The 15,008-nt window shown below is 38.3% G+C and overlaps 1 protein-coding gene across 6 annotated transcripts in view; it reads right to left on the minus strand.

The window, feature by feature from the left end:
- Positions 1-15,008, minus strand: part of EPB41L5 (erythrocyte membrane protein band 4.1 like 5) — a 117,824-nt gene that overhangs the window by 11,520 nt on the left and 91,296 nt on the right. For 4 of the 6 annotated variants that reach the window (XM_023622747.2, XM_023622749.2, XM_023622748.2 and 1 more), the window contains exons 19-22: positions 13,163-13,291; positions 9,708-9,772; positions 5,612-5,702; positions 3,784-3,858 (exon numbers count right to left, since the gene is read on the minus strand). In XM_023622747.2, the coding sequence (XP_023478515.2) occupies positions 3,784-3,858; positions 5,612-5,702; positions 9,708-9,772; positions 13,163-13,291 (360 nt within the window). The remainder of the gene's footprint in view (positions 1-3,783; positions 3,859-5,611; positions 5,703-9,707; positions 9,773-13,162; positions 13,292-15,008) is intronic. The other 2 variants (XM_023622750.2, XM_070241773.1) reach the window with 1 other exon arrangement.

A 15,008-nucleotide genomic window follows, 5' to 3' on the forward strand; every position in this document is an offset into this window, starting at 1 on the left:
TAATGGTCCCCTTGAGCTGACATGGACTTCCAAATCCAAGATCCTTTTCCACAACACAGATGTCATATTTAACCACTTAAGAAACCGTCATAATTTTGAGACTCTCTTTAATCTAAAAATTTACTACTCCAAGAATGCTACTACTTTCAGTTCAGAATGTGACTTTCAGTTCATTAAAGAGGACTCTTCCCCACCCCGGGACCCAGTTTAGCATTTTATTTTCTGAAATTTCAGTTCATTACAAATAATAGCTTGCTTGGCAGCACGCTAAACAATGTATTGTGACTAATTCAAATGAATATCACAAAGGAAGTACACAAAAAAAATCTGTTTACATACAGGTGATTTGCTAATAATCATGCACGCATGTAGAAAACAATAACAAAAACACCCATATTGCTTCTGACTCATAGGGCCTTTGTTACATTCTTTTTAATGTTTAATTTTCTAGATCTTATTTCTATGTGTAGAACTCCCCCTATTTTAGACTTAGACTAGTCCTTGCACTGGTGGCCTTAGATTCTGATAAGAAAAAATTAATATTAGTCCAGGCCTTGACTTATATTAATATTTAATAATAATAATATTCTTCTGGACCACCAAAAGAATAAAAATGCAAACTATGACTTTCCCACCAATATTAAGAAAACACACTTTTACCATAGGAAACAAAACAGAGAAAGAAAGAGAAAAAAATATATATGGTAAAAGTAAACAAAAAAATGGTTTGGCAGGGGGCCAGCCTCGGTGCACAGTGGTTAAGTTCAGTGCACTCTGCTTCGTCAGCCTGGGTTCGTGGGTTCAGATCCTAGCACCAACCTACACCACTCGTCAGCCATACTGTGGCACCAACCCACACACAGAGTACAGGAGGACTGGCATGCATGTTAGTTGAGGGTGAATCTTCTTCAAGCAAAAAGAGGAAGAGTGGCAACAGATGTCAGCTCAGAGCAAATCTTCCTCAACAACAACAACAAAAAATGGTTTGGCAGAAATGAGTCCTATAATAACCATAATTACAGTAAATATGAATGGATTAAACTCAATCAGAGGATAGGGACTCTCAAATAAGATTTAAAAAACAAGATCCAACAAAATGTTGTTCACAAAAGGTCCATTTAAAACCAACAGATACAGAAGGCAATACAAATTTAAAAGAAAGCTAGGGTGTCAATTTTACATCAATCAAAGGGAAATTATGAGAGGAAAAAAGGCAAAGGAAGACACTTTAAAGTGCTAAAAGGAGCTCGAGAAAGTGTAATTACCATGAACATATACGCGTCTCACAGCAACATCATCAAAATACACAAAACAACAAATGACAAATCTAGCAATAGGTGAGAAATGGACTAATCAATAATTGTAGACAGATAGTAAACACACCCTAGAAACTGACAGAATATTTAAGAGAATCAGATTTTAATAAAAGAATTCAGCAAGTTTGCTAGACACAAAATCAAGTTATGAAATCAATAGCAAAAAATTAAATATCATTCACCAAATCAACAAAACTATGAAGTATTTAGGATTTAACCTAACAAAGAAAACAGAAGACTTATAGAGAACATTTAGACACTCAAAAAAAGATGAGAAAATAGAGATATATATCATGTTCATATTTACAAAAATGTCAGTTTGCTCCAAAATAATCTATAAAATTAATATAAACTCCATTAAAGTGCTGAATTTTTTCAGAAAACGAGAGACTTCTTAAAGCCAGTTTAAAATATAATAGGAAAAAAGATCTCATTAATAATAGCACAGAAAGCATAAAGGATCTAAAAATAATGAAAAAAGTATAGACATATTGGGGAGCTATAACTACACAACTTTGACAGGAGATATAGGAATGAGAAAAACACTGTATTCTTGGATAAGGAAACAAACTATCATAAACCTATCAATTGTTTCCTCGAATTTATGAATTTAAGTATTTACAAATAAAAATTCAAAGGATTTTGGAGGGGGTAGCACTTGAAAAAGGCATTCTAAAAGTCATCCACAAGCAAAAATAGCAAAATAGCTGCATCGTGACATGGGGCTGGACCTAGCACATATCAAAACCAATTAAAATGCTACAGTTATCAGAGGAGTGTTACAGTTCTAATAACTGACAAATCTCTAAGTTCAATAGAATAGAGAGCCCATAGGCAGAATCTAAAATGCATAATATTCTAAATTTTTATTTAAAGTAAAGCATTCCAGGGGGCTGGCCCAGTGGCTGAGCGATTGGATTCGAATGGTCCGCTTCAGCGACCCAGGGTTTCACTGGTTCTGATCCTGGGCGCGGACATGGCACTGCTCGTCAGGCCACGGTGAGGAAGCATCCCACATGCCACAACTAGAAGGACCCACAACTAAAATATACAACTATGTATGGGGGGCTTTGGGAGAAAAAGGAAAAATAAAATCTTTAAAAAAAATTAATAAATAAAGCATTCCAAATTTGTAGGGAAGGGAAAACACAGTGATATAAAAATTTTTTAAATCAATTTAATTTTCATCACTGTATCATCTACCCTCTTATGATACAGAATATACATGCAATAAGTGTTATGAATTGGGCCCCAGGGATTCCTTCTCCAGGCTTCAAACCATCTTGCATCAATCTTACAGAAGTTACCTCTTGTGTCTATACTAAGGATTATTACGGCTCCATATTGCCACTATCCCTTTTATTTTCTGCCTATTCACTTTCCCAGACTTGTCATTAATTCTTATCCTTTGGTAAAGTCTCTTTGTTTATTCATCTAAGCTGGTGGTTCCCAAAGGTGGTTCCCAGACCACATCTGCATCACCTGGACCATGTTAGAAATGCAACTTCTCAGGCCCCACCCCACACATACCAAACCAGAAACTCTGAGGGTAGAGCCTAGCAATCTGTGTGTGTGTTTTTGAGGAAGATTAGCCCTGAGCTAATTGCTGCCAATCCTCTTCTTTTTGCTGAGGAAGACTGGCCCTGAGCTAACATCTGTGCCCATCTTCCTCTACTCTTTATACATGGGATGTCTGCCACAGCATGGATTGACAAGTGGTGCCACGTCTGCACCCAGGATCCAAACCGGTGAACCCTGGGCCACCAAAGTGGAACGTGCGCACTTAACGGCTGCACCACCGGGCCAGCCCCGTAATCTGTGTTTTAATACACTGTCCAGGTGATTCTGATACACACCCAAATTTGAGAACTAATGACCTAAGCGAACATCCAGCACCACAGAAAGAACCACCTGTACTTCCAAGCCTTTGGAACGACATCTAATTCCTACAGCAATTCTTGTCACCTGACTCCTAACGCACTAAATGAGTTATTTGTATACCTTTCACCCCAACTAAAAGGAAGTCTCTGGATGAAAGGAGGTGTTTCTTATTTGTATTATGGTCATGTACTTTGCACAGTCTCTCCCATACTGCAATAACAATCAATATGTTCAATGCCAACCATTCTTATGCTCCCACCTTTCTGTAAATTCTTTCAAAAGATTAAGTATGTCCTTATTGTCTTAACTCTTTAGAAGCTGGTTTATCCCCATGTTTCTGCTCATGTTATTTAATATGGTGCTGAATTACAAATATATTAACATGTGGTTATTATACAGCAATACACAAATTCAAACTGGTGGAATTTTCGTGCAGAAAGGCAATGCTAAGGGGTTACTGAAATGTAAACTCTTATTAAATGAAAAGTTTTACTAATTTGTTAAAAAAGGCAAAAATTGGAATCTAGCAGGAACATTTTTCAGAACAGAAATTTCTTTCCATCTTGCTGTTTTAAAGCATATTTACCTGAGGTGTGACTGTGTGATCAATTAGATTCTCAGTTAGAGATAAAAGCAAGGCATCCAATTCATCTGTAGCATCCTACAGAAGACAAAGCATCTAAAGTTGTTAAAGGACTCATTAATCATCAGACTAAATTCTTTCCATATCCTCTCAATTTATAATTCTCACCCAGGCCTGGCTGGTGTTAACCTTTAAATGAACAGGGACATTCAGGAATCATGGTTATTAGTGATTCCACCTTGGCTTGGTGGAGAACCTAGACCACAATCAGAACTTGGAAGAGCTAAAGTGTTCTGTGAGTTTTCATATAGCTGTTCCTTTTGGTGAGACAAAACTTGACTAGGGTTAAGCCTGTCCTGGCTCTTGGACTAGAGGAGAGAGGTAAAAGGTTCGGCACAGGAGACAGTGAGTAAAGGAGAGGCCTCAAGTCCAAATGCTTCTTTATCCAGACACAAGAGTGCTTCACTGTTTGCAAAAGAGTACAATATGAATGAGGCCCCATAAACATTAATTAAGACTTTTTATTTAATTAGTATTTGAAGCACCTTATGGAAGATGCAGTTCTGCACTGGAAAGTGTGTGTTTGTGGGGGTAGCAAGAATTTAAAAAGTATAAAAGATAAAATTCCAAACTGGAAATAAGAGAATTAAGTATTTAGGGTGTAGCACATAAGGAAAAAGACCCTTCATTTATACAATTCTATCTATCTGCCTTCAGGCCATGGTAAATCTCCTATTCATGTTCCAACAATCAATTTAATTTTAATCACACACATGAAAAAATTGTTCTCTCTCTTCTCACACCTCCCTCCTTCTAATCCCACCCCCCCACCATGGCCTGGGTGAGTGCCCGCAAAACAGCTTGTGCATATCTCCACCACAACATACTAAAATTCTCTCTCCCAGTGGACTATAAGCAGTCTGAAAGAAGAGGCCATGTTTCATCCATTTTTGAATTTTCAAAGACTAGCATGCTGTCTGGTACATACTATTTATGCAATAAATCTTTGAACTGAATGTCGTTCTCTGTTGTAAAAACATCTCAGGTTCTACTTAACAATTTTCAATTATCAGTCAAAGATGCCAATATATCTTTTTATAATTTTAATTAGCAAAAAGGAAGCTATTGATGACAGGTATTTTAGGCTGTTTTTTTTTTAACCCTAAAGTCTGAAAAGTTATACACCTAAATATTAACTACATGTTGTCTTTAGGTAGTAGGAATACAAGTGATTTTTAATTTTTTCTTTTTACAAAATATTTAGTAAATTTCTACAATAGATGTGCTTACATAATAAAAGAGCAAACTTGTAAATGTTCATTTGCAAGGATAATTTTTCATTTAACTTGCAAATTAGAACATTCCCTGGGCAGTGACCTGAGTTTCTATGACTTCTAAACTGGTGAGGGTGTGGCAAGTGGACACAGGAAAGGCAAGGGCTGCAGTGAGCTGGTTATAGTGCAACACAATGATGGGTTGCTGCTATTTCAAAACATTTCATTTCAATCAATCAATCTTTATTTAGTGCCTACTACACACCGCGAACTGTTAGAGAGACTAGGGAAGCACAGCCAGCATCCAGAAAACAAAAATACAAAGACCCCTCCAAAACAAAAACACCAACAATAACACAAATAATGGAGAGGAAATTCTCAGAAACTCTTGTGAGAGATTTGACAACAGGGTTCTCCCTAGAGAACTGGGGCTCCCTGCTCTTCTCATAGCTGAAGTTCTGGCGTCAATCAGAAATCACCAGATGTCCGTGGTTACACTATAGGATTTAACTCAGTAAGGTCTTTAGAGGAAACTTAAAAAGTGAAAGCACAATTACCTTTAGAACAGAACCATTCTCTGCAGGTGTGGTATGCATCAGAGCAAGAGAATCTTCAAGGAGGGGCACATTACTCTCATTGAATACAGCACTGGGAAGAAAAAGATAAATTCACATCACAGAGGACCTTAAAACAGGCATAGGCAGCATTTTCAAAGAAAGGGCTTAGGAAAGAAGAATAAATTCACAAAGGGGAAGAAGAAATGACAATCTGTGAGGAGCATGACGGCAGCCAGCGCTCACTCATGTGCCTTTGCGAAGCCCTTCCCCATCTATCACATAAGTCTTCACATCCAAGTCAGCCTCACTCACAGGTGGATCAAAATGGTGGACAACTTCACCTTCCTCCTAAATCTCACTGAAAGGACAGAAAAGAAAGACAGAAACACACAAGAGACACATCACTAGACTGATTTTCAAAAGCTGTTATCAAATACACGAATGGGAAAGCTCAGTGGAACAGAAATTATACAGAATATGTGAGATACAGGAGACCGGTCGGGAAACCCAAAGGAGAGGCCGCCATTTAAGGACACAGGCTGGAGAGCTCTGCTGCAGACAGTGGAGGCAACATCTAGAGTACTCCATATGTTACAACAGGACTAGCCAGGAGAGAGGTGCCGAGACTCCGTTACCCATAGGCCTGGCAGTAATGACAGGGGCATCTAACCCCAGATAAGAATAACAAGAATAGGAGCAGTCTTACAGACGGCTTCAACACCAGGGAGGAAAGGGGAAAAACCTACAGCTGACTGTCATCCACCAAGATAACACATCCAGAAGGAAATCCCAGTCCTCTCCAACATCACTGAAAACGTACAAGCAACAGGAGCAGTTCCTGTCCAATCCTACAAGGAGACTAAGAAAAAAAATGAGAAAAATCCTAGATTGGAAAAGTCAGACATAATTAGTGAAGTGGAAGCGAGTACTGTTGCATCCACAACACTGAGGCAAACAGAGGCAAAGAGATGAAAAATAAGAAGAAACAGTTACTGGGCTGGCCCAGTGGCATGGTGGTGAAGTTCGCACGCTCCACTTTAGTGCCTAGGGTTCGTGGGTTTGGATCCCAGGTGCAGACCTCCACACCGCTTGTCAAGCCATGCTGAGTCAATCAATATAAGAAACAGTGAGCATTAAAAGGAGTGAAATGTGCTTTACAATGAATTCTCTCAACCTTTCAAGAAAAGATTAGTCCTGGGTAGTTTACACTGTGTAGAATATGCAAAGAAGCAGATGAAAAGCTTCTGCATCCATTCTGCTCAGCATGTGCCATGACCCAGCACAGCAATTCCAGTCCTAGGAATTCCACACCCTAAAAAAATCCTCACAACATATGTGTATAAGGAGGAACATACACAACATTAATTTGGAATAAATATTTGTCCATTAATAAAAGAACGAATAAATTGTGGCTGACTCATTAATGGCAGTTAAAAAAAAGGAACCAGAAGCCAGTTCTAAATGGTTTAGTGGTTAAAGTTCAGCGCTCTCACCCTTGGGTGGCCCGGGTTCGTTTCCCGGTCGCAGAACCACACCACTCGTCTGTCAGTTACCATGCTGTGGTGGCACCTCACACAGAAGAACTAGAAGGACTTACAACTAGGAGATACAACACACACTGGAGCTTCAGGGAGAAAAAAACATATCTTTCTTTAAAAAAACGAAAAAAAGGGGCTGGCCCCGTGGCCGAGTGGTTAAGTCCGCGCGCTCCGCTGCAGGCGGCCCAGTGTTTCGTTGGTTTGAATCCTGGGCGCGGACATGGCACTGCTCATCAAACCACGCTGAGGCAGCATCCCACATGCCACAACTAGAAGGACCCACAACGAAGAATGTACAACTATGTACTGGGGGCTTTGGGGAGAAAAAGGAAAAAAAATAAAATCTTAAAAAAAAAAAGAAAAGAAAAAAAAATGAAGGAACCATGGATAATTTTTTAAAATTCAGATATGTCAAAACAAAAACCACTGAATTGTACACTTTAAATGGGTAAATGGAATGGTATTTGAACTGTATGTCAATAAAGCTGTTACTACAAAAACAAATCTCTAAAGAAGAAAAATGTTCAACATCATTAGTCCTTAGGTAAATGAAAATCATAACCACAATGAGATACCACTTCATATTCACTAGGATGGGTATAATTTAAAAAATGGAGAATAATAAGCAGTGGCAAGGATATGGAGAAATTGGAACCCTCATACATTGCTGGTGGGAATGGAAAACACTGTGGCTGTTTTGGAAGACACTTTGGCAGTTCCTCAAAAAGTTAAAGATAGAGTTACCACATGACCCAGTAATACCCTTCTTGGGTATAGATTAAAGAGAAACGAAAGCATGTCTACAAAAATTCTTGTCTGTGAATGTTCATAGCAGCTTTATTCATAACAGCCAAAAAAGAGTAACAACACAAATGTCCATCAATTGACACAAGAATAAACAAAATGTGGTATTATCTATACAATGGACTATTATTCAGTCATAAAAAGGGGTGAAATGACAATACTTGCTACAATATAGATGAACCTTGAAAACATTATGTCAAATGAAAGAAAGCAGATACAAAAAGCCACATAGTGTATAAACCCATTTATATGAACTGTCCAGAGTAGGCAAATCCTATATAGACAGAAGGGAGAATAGTGCTTGCCAGTGCTAGGGAGAAAAGGAGGAAGGCAGAAAGAAGGCAAATAGATATGGTGCTTCTTTTAGGGGTGATGACAATATTATGGAATTAGATAGTGGTAATGGTAGCAAAACTTTGTCAATACACTAAAAAGCAAAGAATTGCATACTTTTAAAGGGTAAATTTTATGGTTTGGGAATTACAACTCAATAAAGAAAGAAAAAAGGTCTAAATCTACTACAGCAAAATGTGAAGATGTGGCAAAGCCTGATACTTGGAACACAGGTATGTATTATATAATTGCCATAGTTTTCTCTATGCCTTAAATATTTCATTTTTTAAAAGGGGATACAGTAATAATAATTTAAAAAGTGTAGAATGGCATGGGGAAAAAAGAGACTAACAGAAAAGGAAAAGGGCCAGAAACAGACCTAAGTTTACATAAGAACTTAGTATATTTTAAGGGATGCACTTCAAATCCTGGGGGTACAACAGATTATTCAAAATGTCAGCAGTCATTTAGAAAAATAAATCTGGAAGTAAGCTGGAGTATATTGTAGGCTCTTTCCAGTTTCAAGAGTTTAATGAAACTAGGCAGTCCCATCCCCACTATCTTCTCTTGACAAAAAAAATTGTGATGAGGTTATTCTAAAAGGCTCAAATAATAATAGAATCTAAAATGTTGTGGGCCAACTGATTTACTGGAATTAAATACAAGGTTAAGTTGTAATTCCAGTTTTACCCTGATCACCACTTAGTATGTTTGTTGAGCACTAACTGTAAAGTCCTATATACAAAGCGTGCTACAGGTTTAAGTACTATATTGATTATAGTATCTGGAACTGATATGAATAAGCAGAAAACTTTTCACCAAGTTTTGAATAATGAGAAAAGAAACAGCATTCACTGATTCAGTAACATTTAGCACCAACTAAGCACAGAACACTGAACACACAGTGATGAACAAAGCAAACTGGCACAGCGCAGGGAATAACAGTCTGGTAAGACAAATAAATGGCGTAATACTCACTAAAGAAAAGAGACGCAGAGGAAACTTGGAAAGAACAGCAAAGAAATTTGACTAATGTGAGAGCCCACAGTGAGAAAGTTTCTAAGAACAAGGCCACTGTGATGACAGGATGGCACTAAAGTTAACTGCCATACCTAAGAGAAGTAATATCCATTCCTCACCAGGTTTCTTATAAGATTAAAAATATCTTTAAAGGTTGTTTTTGCTCTGCAGTTTGAATCAGCTGAAGAATGAGAAGGTAGAGAGACTAATTAGGAGTATCTTCAAATAATCTAAAACTAGGGACTAAGCAGCTACGCAATGGACAGAAGTATGAGTTCAAGCTATCTTTCCAACAGACATCCTGAACCCATGTGGTGACAGACCGAGGAAGAGGACAAAAGACCCCAAAGAAGCTAAGAGGAAAAGAACATCAATTTAATTCAGTCTACCCAGAACGGTACCTGTTGGTGGCAGCATCCTGACCTTTGGCATTTTTATGACTTAATAAGCTACCTTCTCTTGTAACCTAAGAAAATGAAATCATAAAAAAACATTAAATCTTTGTTGAGAATACTAAAGTAACAAGAAATTAACAATTCTTTCCAGTAAGAATGGAAATACCAGTCTGCTTCAGTTCCAGAAAGAGGGAATCAAACCATACCTAGAAGTAGCAGTACTTTACCCAGTGCAATCCTATCCCATGCCCAGATAATACTCCAGGCCTTCACTCTGATATAGTAGTATACAAAGTCACAGGCTTGACCAGACAGCTCTCAATTACTTTAGACATCAAGTTGTGTTAGTCAACATAAATAGAATTCCAAAAGATTCAATGCCAGAATTTTTCAAATTTACATGATAAAAAGAAGAAAGAGGGGCTGGCCCAGGGGCTGAGTGGTTAAGTTCGTGTGCTCTGCTTTGGCAGCCCAGGGTTCACAGGTTCAGATCCCAGGCATGGACCTACACACTACTCATCAAGCCATACTGTGGTGGCGTCCCACACACAAAATAGAGGGAGACTGCCACAGATGTGAGCTCAGCGACAATCTTCCTCAAGCAAAAAGAGGAGGATTGGAAACAGATGTTAGCTCAGGGCCAATCATCTTCACCAAAAATAAAAAAGAAGAAAAAAAAGAAAGAGATGTTGTTTTTTTATTTGGCCTTTTATTTTTCCCTGAAACCAAGAAATATTTTAGGAGGTAATTCTAAAAAATTTTTCTCAAGAGGTTAGTTTTTTCCTCAACTTTACTGAGGTATCATTTACATACAGTAAAACACACACATTTTTAATGTACAGTTTGATGAACTTTGAAAACTACATACAGGTGCATAACCAACACAATAATCAACATATGTAACATCTCCACTACTCCCAGAATGTTCCCTCAAGGCTGCCAATGCAATCCTATCAAAAACCCTTAGACATGGCAGACAATGATCTGTACTTTTTCACAGTTTCATATAAATGGAATCATAATACCTATCTTTTGTGTCTACCTCTTTAGAGTAGCATGACGTTTCTGAGATTCACCCATGGCGTTGTATGTATCATTAATTCATTTCTTTTTATGTGCTGAGTAGCATTCCTGTGTATGAACATGCCACAATTTATCTGTTTACCTATTGATGGACATTTGGGTTGCTTCTCGTTTTTAGCTATTACAAATAAAGCTGCTGGGAACGTTCGTATACTAGTATCTGTGTGAACTTACATTTTCACTTCTTTTGGATAAATACCTAAGAGTAGAACTCCTGGGTTATATGGTATTTCTTTTAATACATTGCCAAACTCTTTCTTCCAGTGCGTATAAAATTTTATATTTTTGGGGACCAGCCCAGTGGCACAGTGGTTAAGTGTGCACGTTCGGCTTCAGTGGCCCGGGGTTCGCTGGTTCGGATCCCGGGTGCGGACACGGCACCGCTTGGCACGGCATGCTGTGGTGGGCATCCCACGTATAAAGTAGAGGAAGATGGGCATGACGTTAGCACAGGGCCAGTTTTCCTCAGCAAAAAAAAAAGAGGAGGATTGGTGGCAGTTAGCTCAGGGCTAATCTTCCTCAAAAAAAAAAAAAAAAAATTTTATATTTTTACCAGCAGTGTGCGTTGCAGGACTCTATCACTGCCAACATAGGGATGGTTAGTTTTTAATTTTAGCTATTTCAGTGAATGTGTCTTTTGCCATGAAGTATGATGGTACCTGTAGATTTTTTCGCAGATTTCCTTTATCAGGCTGAAGAAGTTCCATTCTATTCCTAGTTTGCTGTGAGCTTTTATCATGAATAGGCATTGAATTCTGTGAAATGCATTTTCCATATGAATTGAGACAATTTTATTTTTTAACATGGTGAACTATACTGGATTTTGAATGATAAACCAACTTTTTTCCTGAGATAAACCACCTGGTCATGACATACTATCCTTTTTATAAATTGTTGAGTATAATTTGCTTATATTTTGTTAAGGATTTTTGCGTCTCTATTCAAGAAGGGTATTAGTCTATAGTTTCTTTCCTTATAATATCTTTTTCTGGTTTTGGTATTGGGGTAATACTAATCTCATAAAATGAGTTGGGAAGTGCTGCCTCCTATTCTATTTTCTGAAAGAGTTTGTGTAGAATTGCTATGATTTCTTTCTTAAATGTTCAGTAGATTTCAACAATGAAGGCACTGGTCCTGGATTTTCCTTCATGGGACAGTTTTTAACTGTAAAATAAAATCTGTTTAATTTAGGGCTATTAAAGTCAAAAAAGATGCAAAAGTATAACTGAAATATAAGGTAATGACACCAACAATTACTACCACTGCTACGACAACTTGGAGCTTCACATCGGTGACCAACACTCACTAAATGCTCATTATGTGCCAGGTGCTACTCCAGGTCCTTTATATTTATTATTATTATTAATATTATTATTATTAGTAGTAGTAGTATTAATATTATTATTATTCCATCCTTGCAAGCTGCCTTCAGGTAGGTACTGCCATTATCCTTTCTTTAAACATAATTAAACTGAGGTTCAGAGAGATTAACTGACTTGCCAAGTCAAAAGGCTAGTAGGTGGTAGATAAGAAATGGGATTCAAACTCAAGCTGATTCCAGAATCTATATTGCCATATTTTATATTTATTTGTAAATGTAAATATTATGTTTTCTGTTTATATTGGGGTAAAAGGGTAGATAAAAAGCATAAATAACATTCCTCAAGTGCTCTCAGTCCTGTCACGGCTTGTGCCTGGGGACAGGGCGGTAAAATGCGTCTTCTCAACAGCAGGATACTTTGAAATCCTAGCTGACAACCTGACTTGGTGAGACAGGCTTCCGTCCTGGTTTTGGAGGACAAGTTTGAAAGTTAGGCAGAACCCAGGAGAAACTAGAGCATGGATGACATAAACTTCATAGAGGTTGGTCCCTACCCACCGCATCATTTACAATATCACAGCCAACTCTTTCCCCTTATAACAATCACTCCTGTTGCTAATAACATTCTAATTTTGCCAAGTTGGGGGTAGACGTGGGTGAAAAGTAGCAGACTGATAAAGAAAGACCTAAAATCACTGACTTAATATTGACAGGAACCTAAAAATCACTAGATTTTCTGACTATAATAGTGGCAAAGATTAGGGACTCACTTCTATAGGAATTTGACTTTTTTTTCCTTAAACTTCTTACACCGTGGAACGTCTTTACTTTCACTGTTTCATCCCAGGACTGACCCCTCTTAGTGTAGCTTCTATCTAGAGCTGAAGGCACGCTGCATGTTGAGCAGGCTTCTTGGTACTACTCCGTCTCTCCCATCACTAGCTAGGTCACGCTTGCTGAACAGTCACGTATTTTATTGGTACCTCAGGCTCTCTCTGACTCTAAGTCTCAGGCTCTCTTCACCTCACCAGGACCATCTGTATTAAAGGCAGCTTACCTTGTGCACTGCTTCTACTTGAGCCTTCAAAATGTTACTCTTCAAGTCAGGAGGAAGTCTCCTGACATTCAATCCTGGGCTCTCAATGGCATTATTAAGATATTTCTCAGTCAACTTCACCACTTCCTCCTAGATGTTAAAAATATACTGTAAGCAACTCTGACAGGCCATAGTTATATGGAAATAGAAAAGAGACTGACGACGGTTCATATTCAGACAACCAGGAAGTCATGTATCTTAAGCAGTCATATCCTATTCCAGGAATAGTCAGCTCCTCCATGTAGTCTCAAACTAAGGCTCAATAATCACATACGTGAAATACAAACTGCCAGGGACCTCTAGAAATCATCTAGCCCAGTGTCCTGTCTTTCACCAACTGAGTATCTGACTATATCATCCAGGACAAATGCTTGCATTAACCTCTCACGGAGAATGTGTGTCATTTGCTATAATTAATTTCAACTGAGGTTTAGGTTAGGCCCTAAACAAGCTAATCCCTGTAATTCTGGAGCTGTTACCAGATAGACGATTGTGTTTAGGGTTATGTTATACAGCCAAAAAACAGGTCACCCTCAGGTATAGACTAAGGAAAAGGATAAAATAAAGCACAAGTCCAGTCAATGAAGATCATAATTAAAACACCATAAATATTAAGAAAAGAAATAAAGGGGAGGAAGCAAATTAAGAAATGTTTAGGGGCCGGCTCCGTGGCCAAGTGGCTAAGTTCGCGCGCTCTGCTGCGGCGGCCCAGGGTTTGGATCCTGGGCGCGGACATGGCACCGCTCGTCAGGCCATGTTGAGGCGGCGTCCCACATCCCACAACTAGAAGGACGTGCAACTAAGATATACAACTGTGTACTGGGGGGTTTGGGGAGATAAAGCAGAAAAAAGAAAAAAGATTGGCAACAGTTGTTAGCCCAGGTGCCAATCTTTAAAAAAAATAAAAAATGTTTAAATTATCTGCACTACAACTGACATTTTACTTAATTTAAAATGTATGACAATCAATAATAACAACAACAACTATCATTATTACTACTATGGTTGCTATTTAACACTGGTCTAAATAACAAACTCACTCTAAATTTTTCTTAGTCTCAGAAACAGCTTTTGGTCTGTAAAACAGGCTAGCTGCCAAATATGGGATTACATATTACACAGCTCTTTCAGGTCTGAAAAGATTTAATTAATATGCTTATTCTTTTTTTTTTTAAAGATTTTATTTATTTATTTTTTTTTCCTTTTTCTCCCCAAAGCTCCCAATACATAGTTGTATATTCTTAGTTGTAGGTCCTTCTAGTTGTAGCATGTGGGACGCCGCCTCAGCATGGTTTGATGAGCAGTGCCATGTCCGCGCCCAGGATTCGAACCAACAAAACACTGGGCCGCCTGCCGCAGAGCACGCGAACTTAACCACTCGACCACGGGGCTGGCCCCTAACATGCTTATTCTAATTTGGTGTTTTTTAGTGTGGTCTCCACACTTCTGCCTCTGGGTGGGACCCCAAAATATGAATGTTTAACAAGCTTCCCCATGTGAATCTGATACATATAAAAGTCTGAAAATCACTACTTTGGAATAGACTCTATTTATGCTTGTGACCTCCTAGTCTTCAGAATGGTTCCTATTAACTGAAAGAAGTCTCTATGTCCTTTTTAAGTCATGGCTAGTTCATACCATATGATCCAGCAATCCTACTTCTGGGTATATATCCTAAGGAAACAAAATGACCATCTCAAACAGATATCTGCTCTCCCATGTTCATTGCAGCATATACACAGTAGCCAAGATATGGAAGCAACTTAAGTGTCCACTGACCAATGAATGAAGAAAATATGGTGTGTGT

This window comes from Equus caballus, chromosome 18, assembly GCF_041296265.1.
Source record: "Equus caballus isolate H_3958 breed thoroughbred chromosome 18, TB-T2T, whole genome shotgun sequence".
NCBI classification, from domain to species: Eukaryota; Metazoa; Chordata; class Mammalia; order Perissodactyla; family Equidae; genus Equus; species Equus caballus.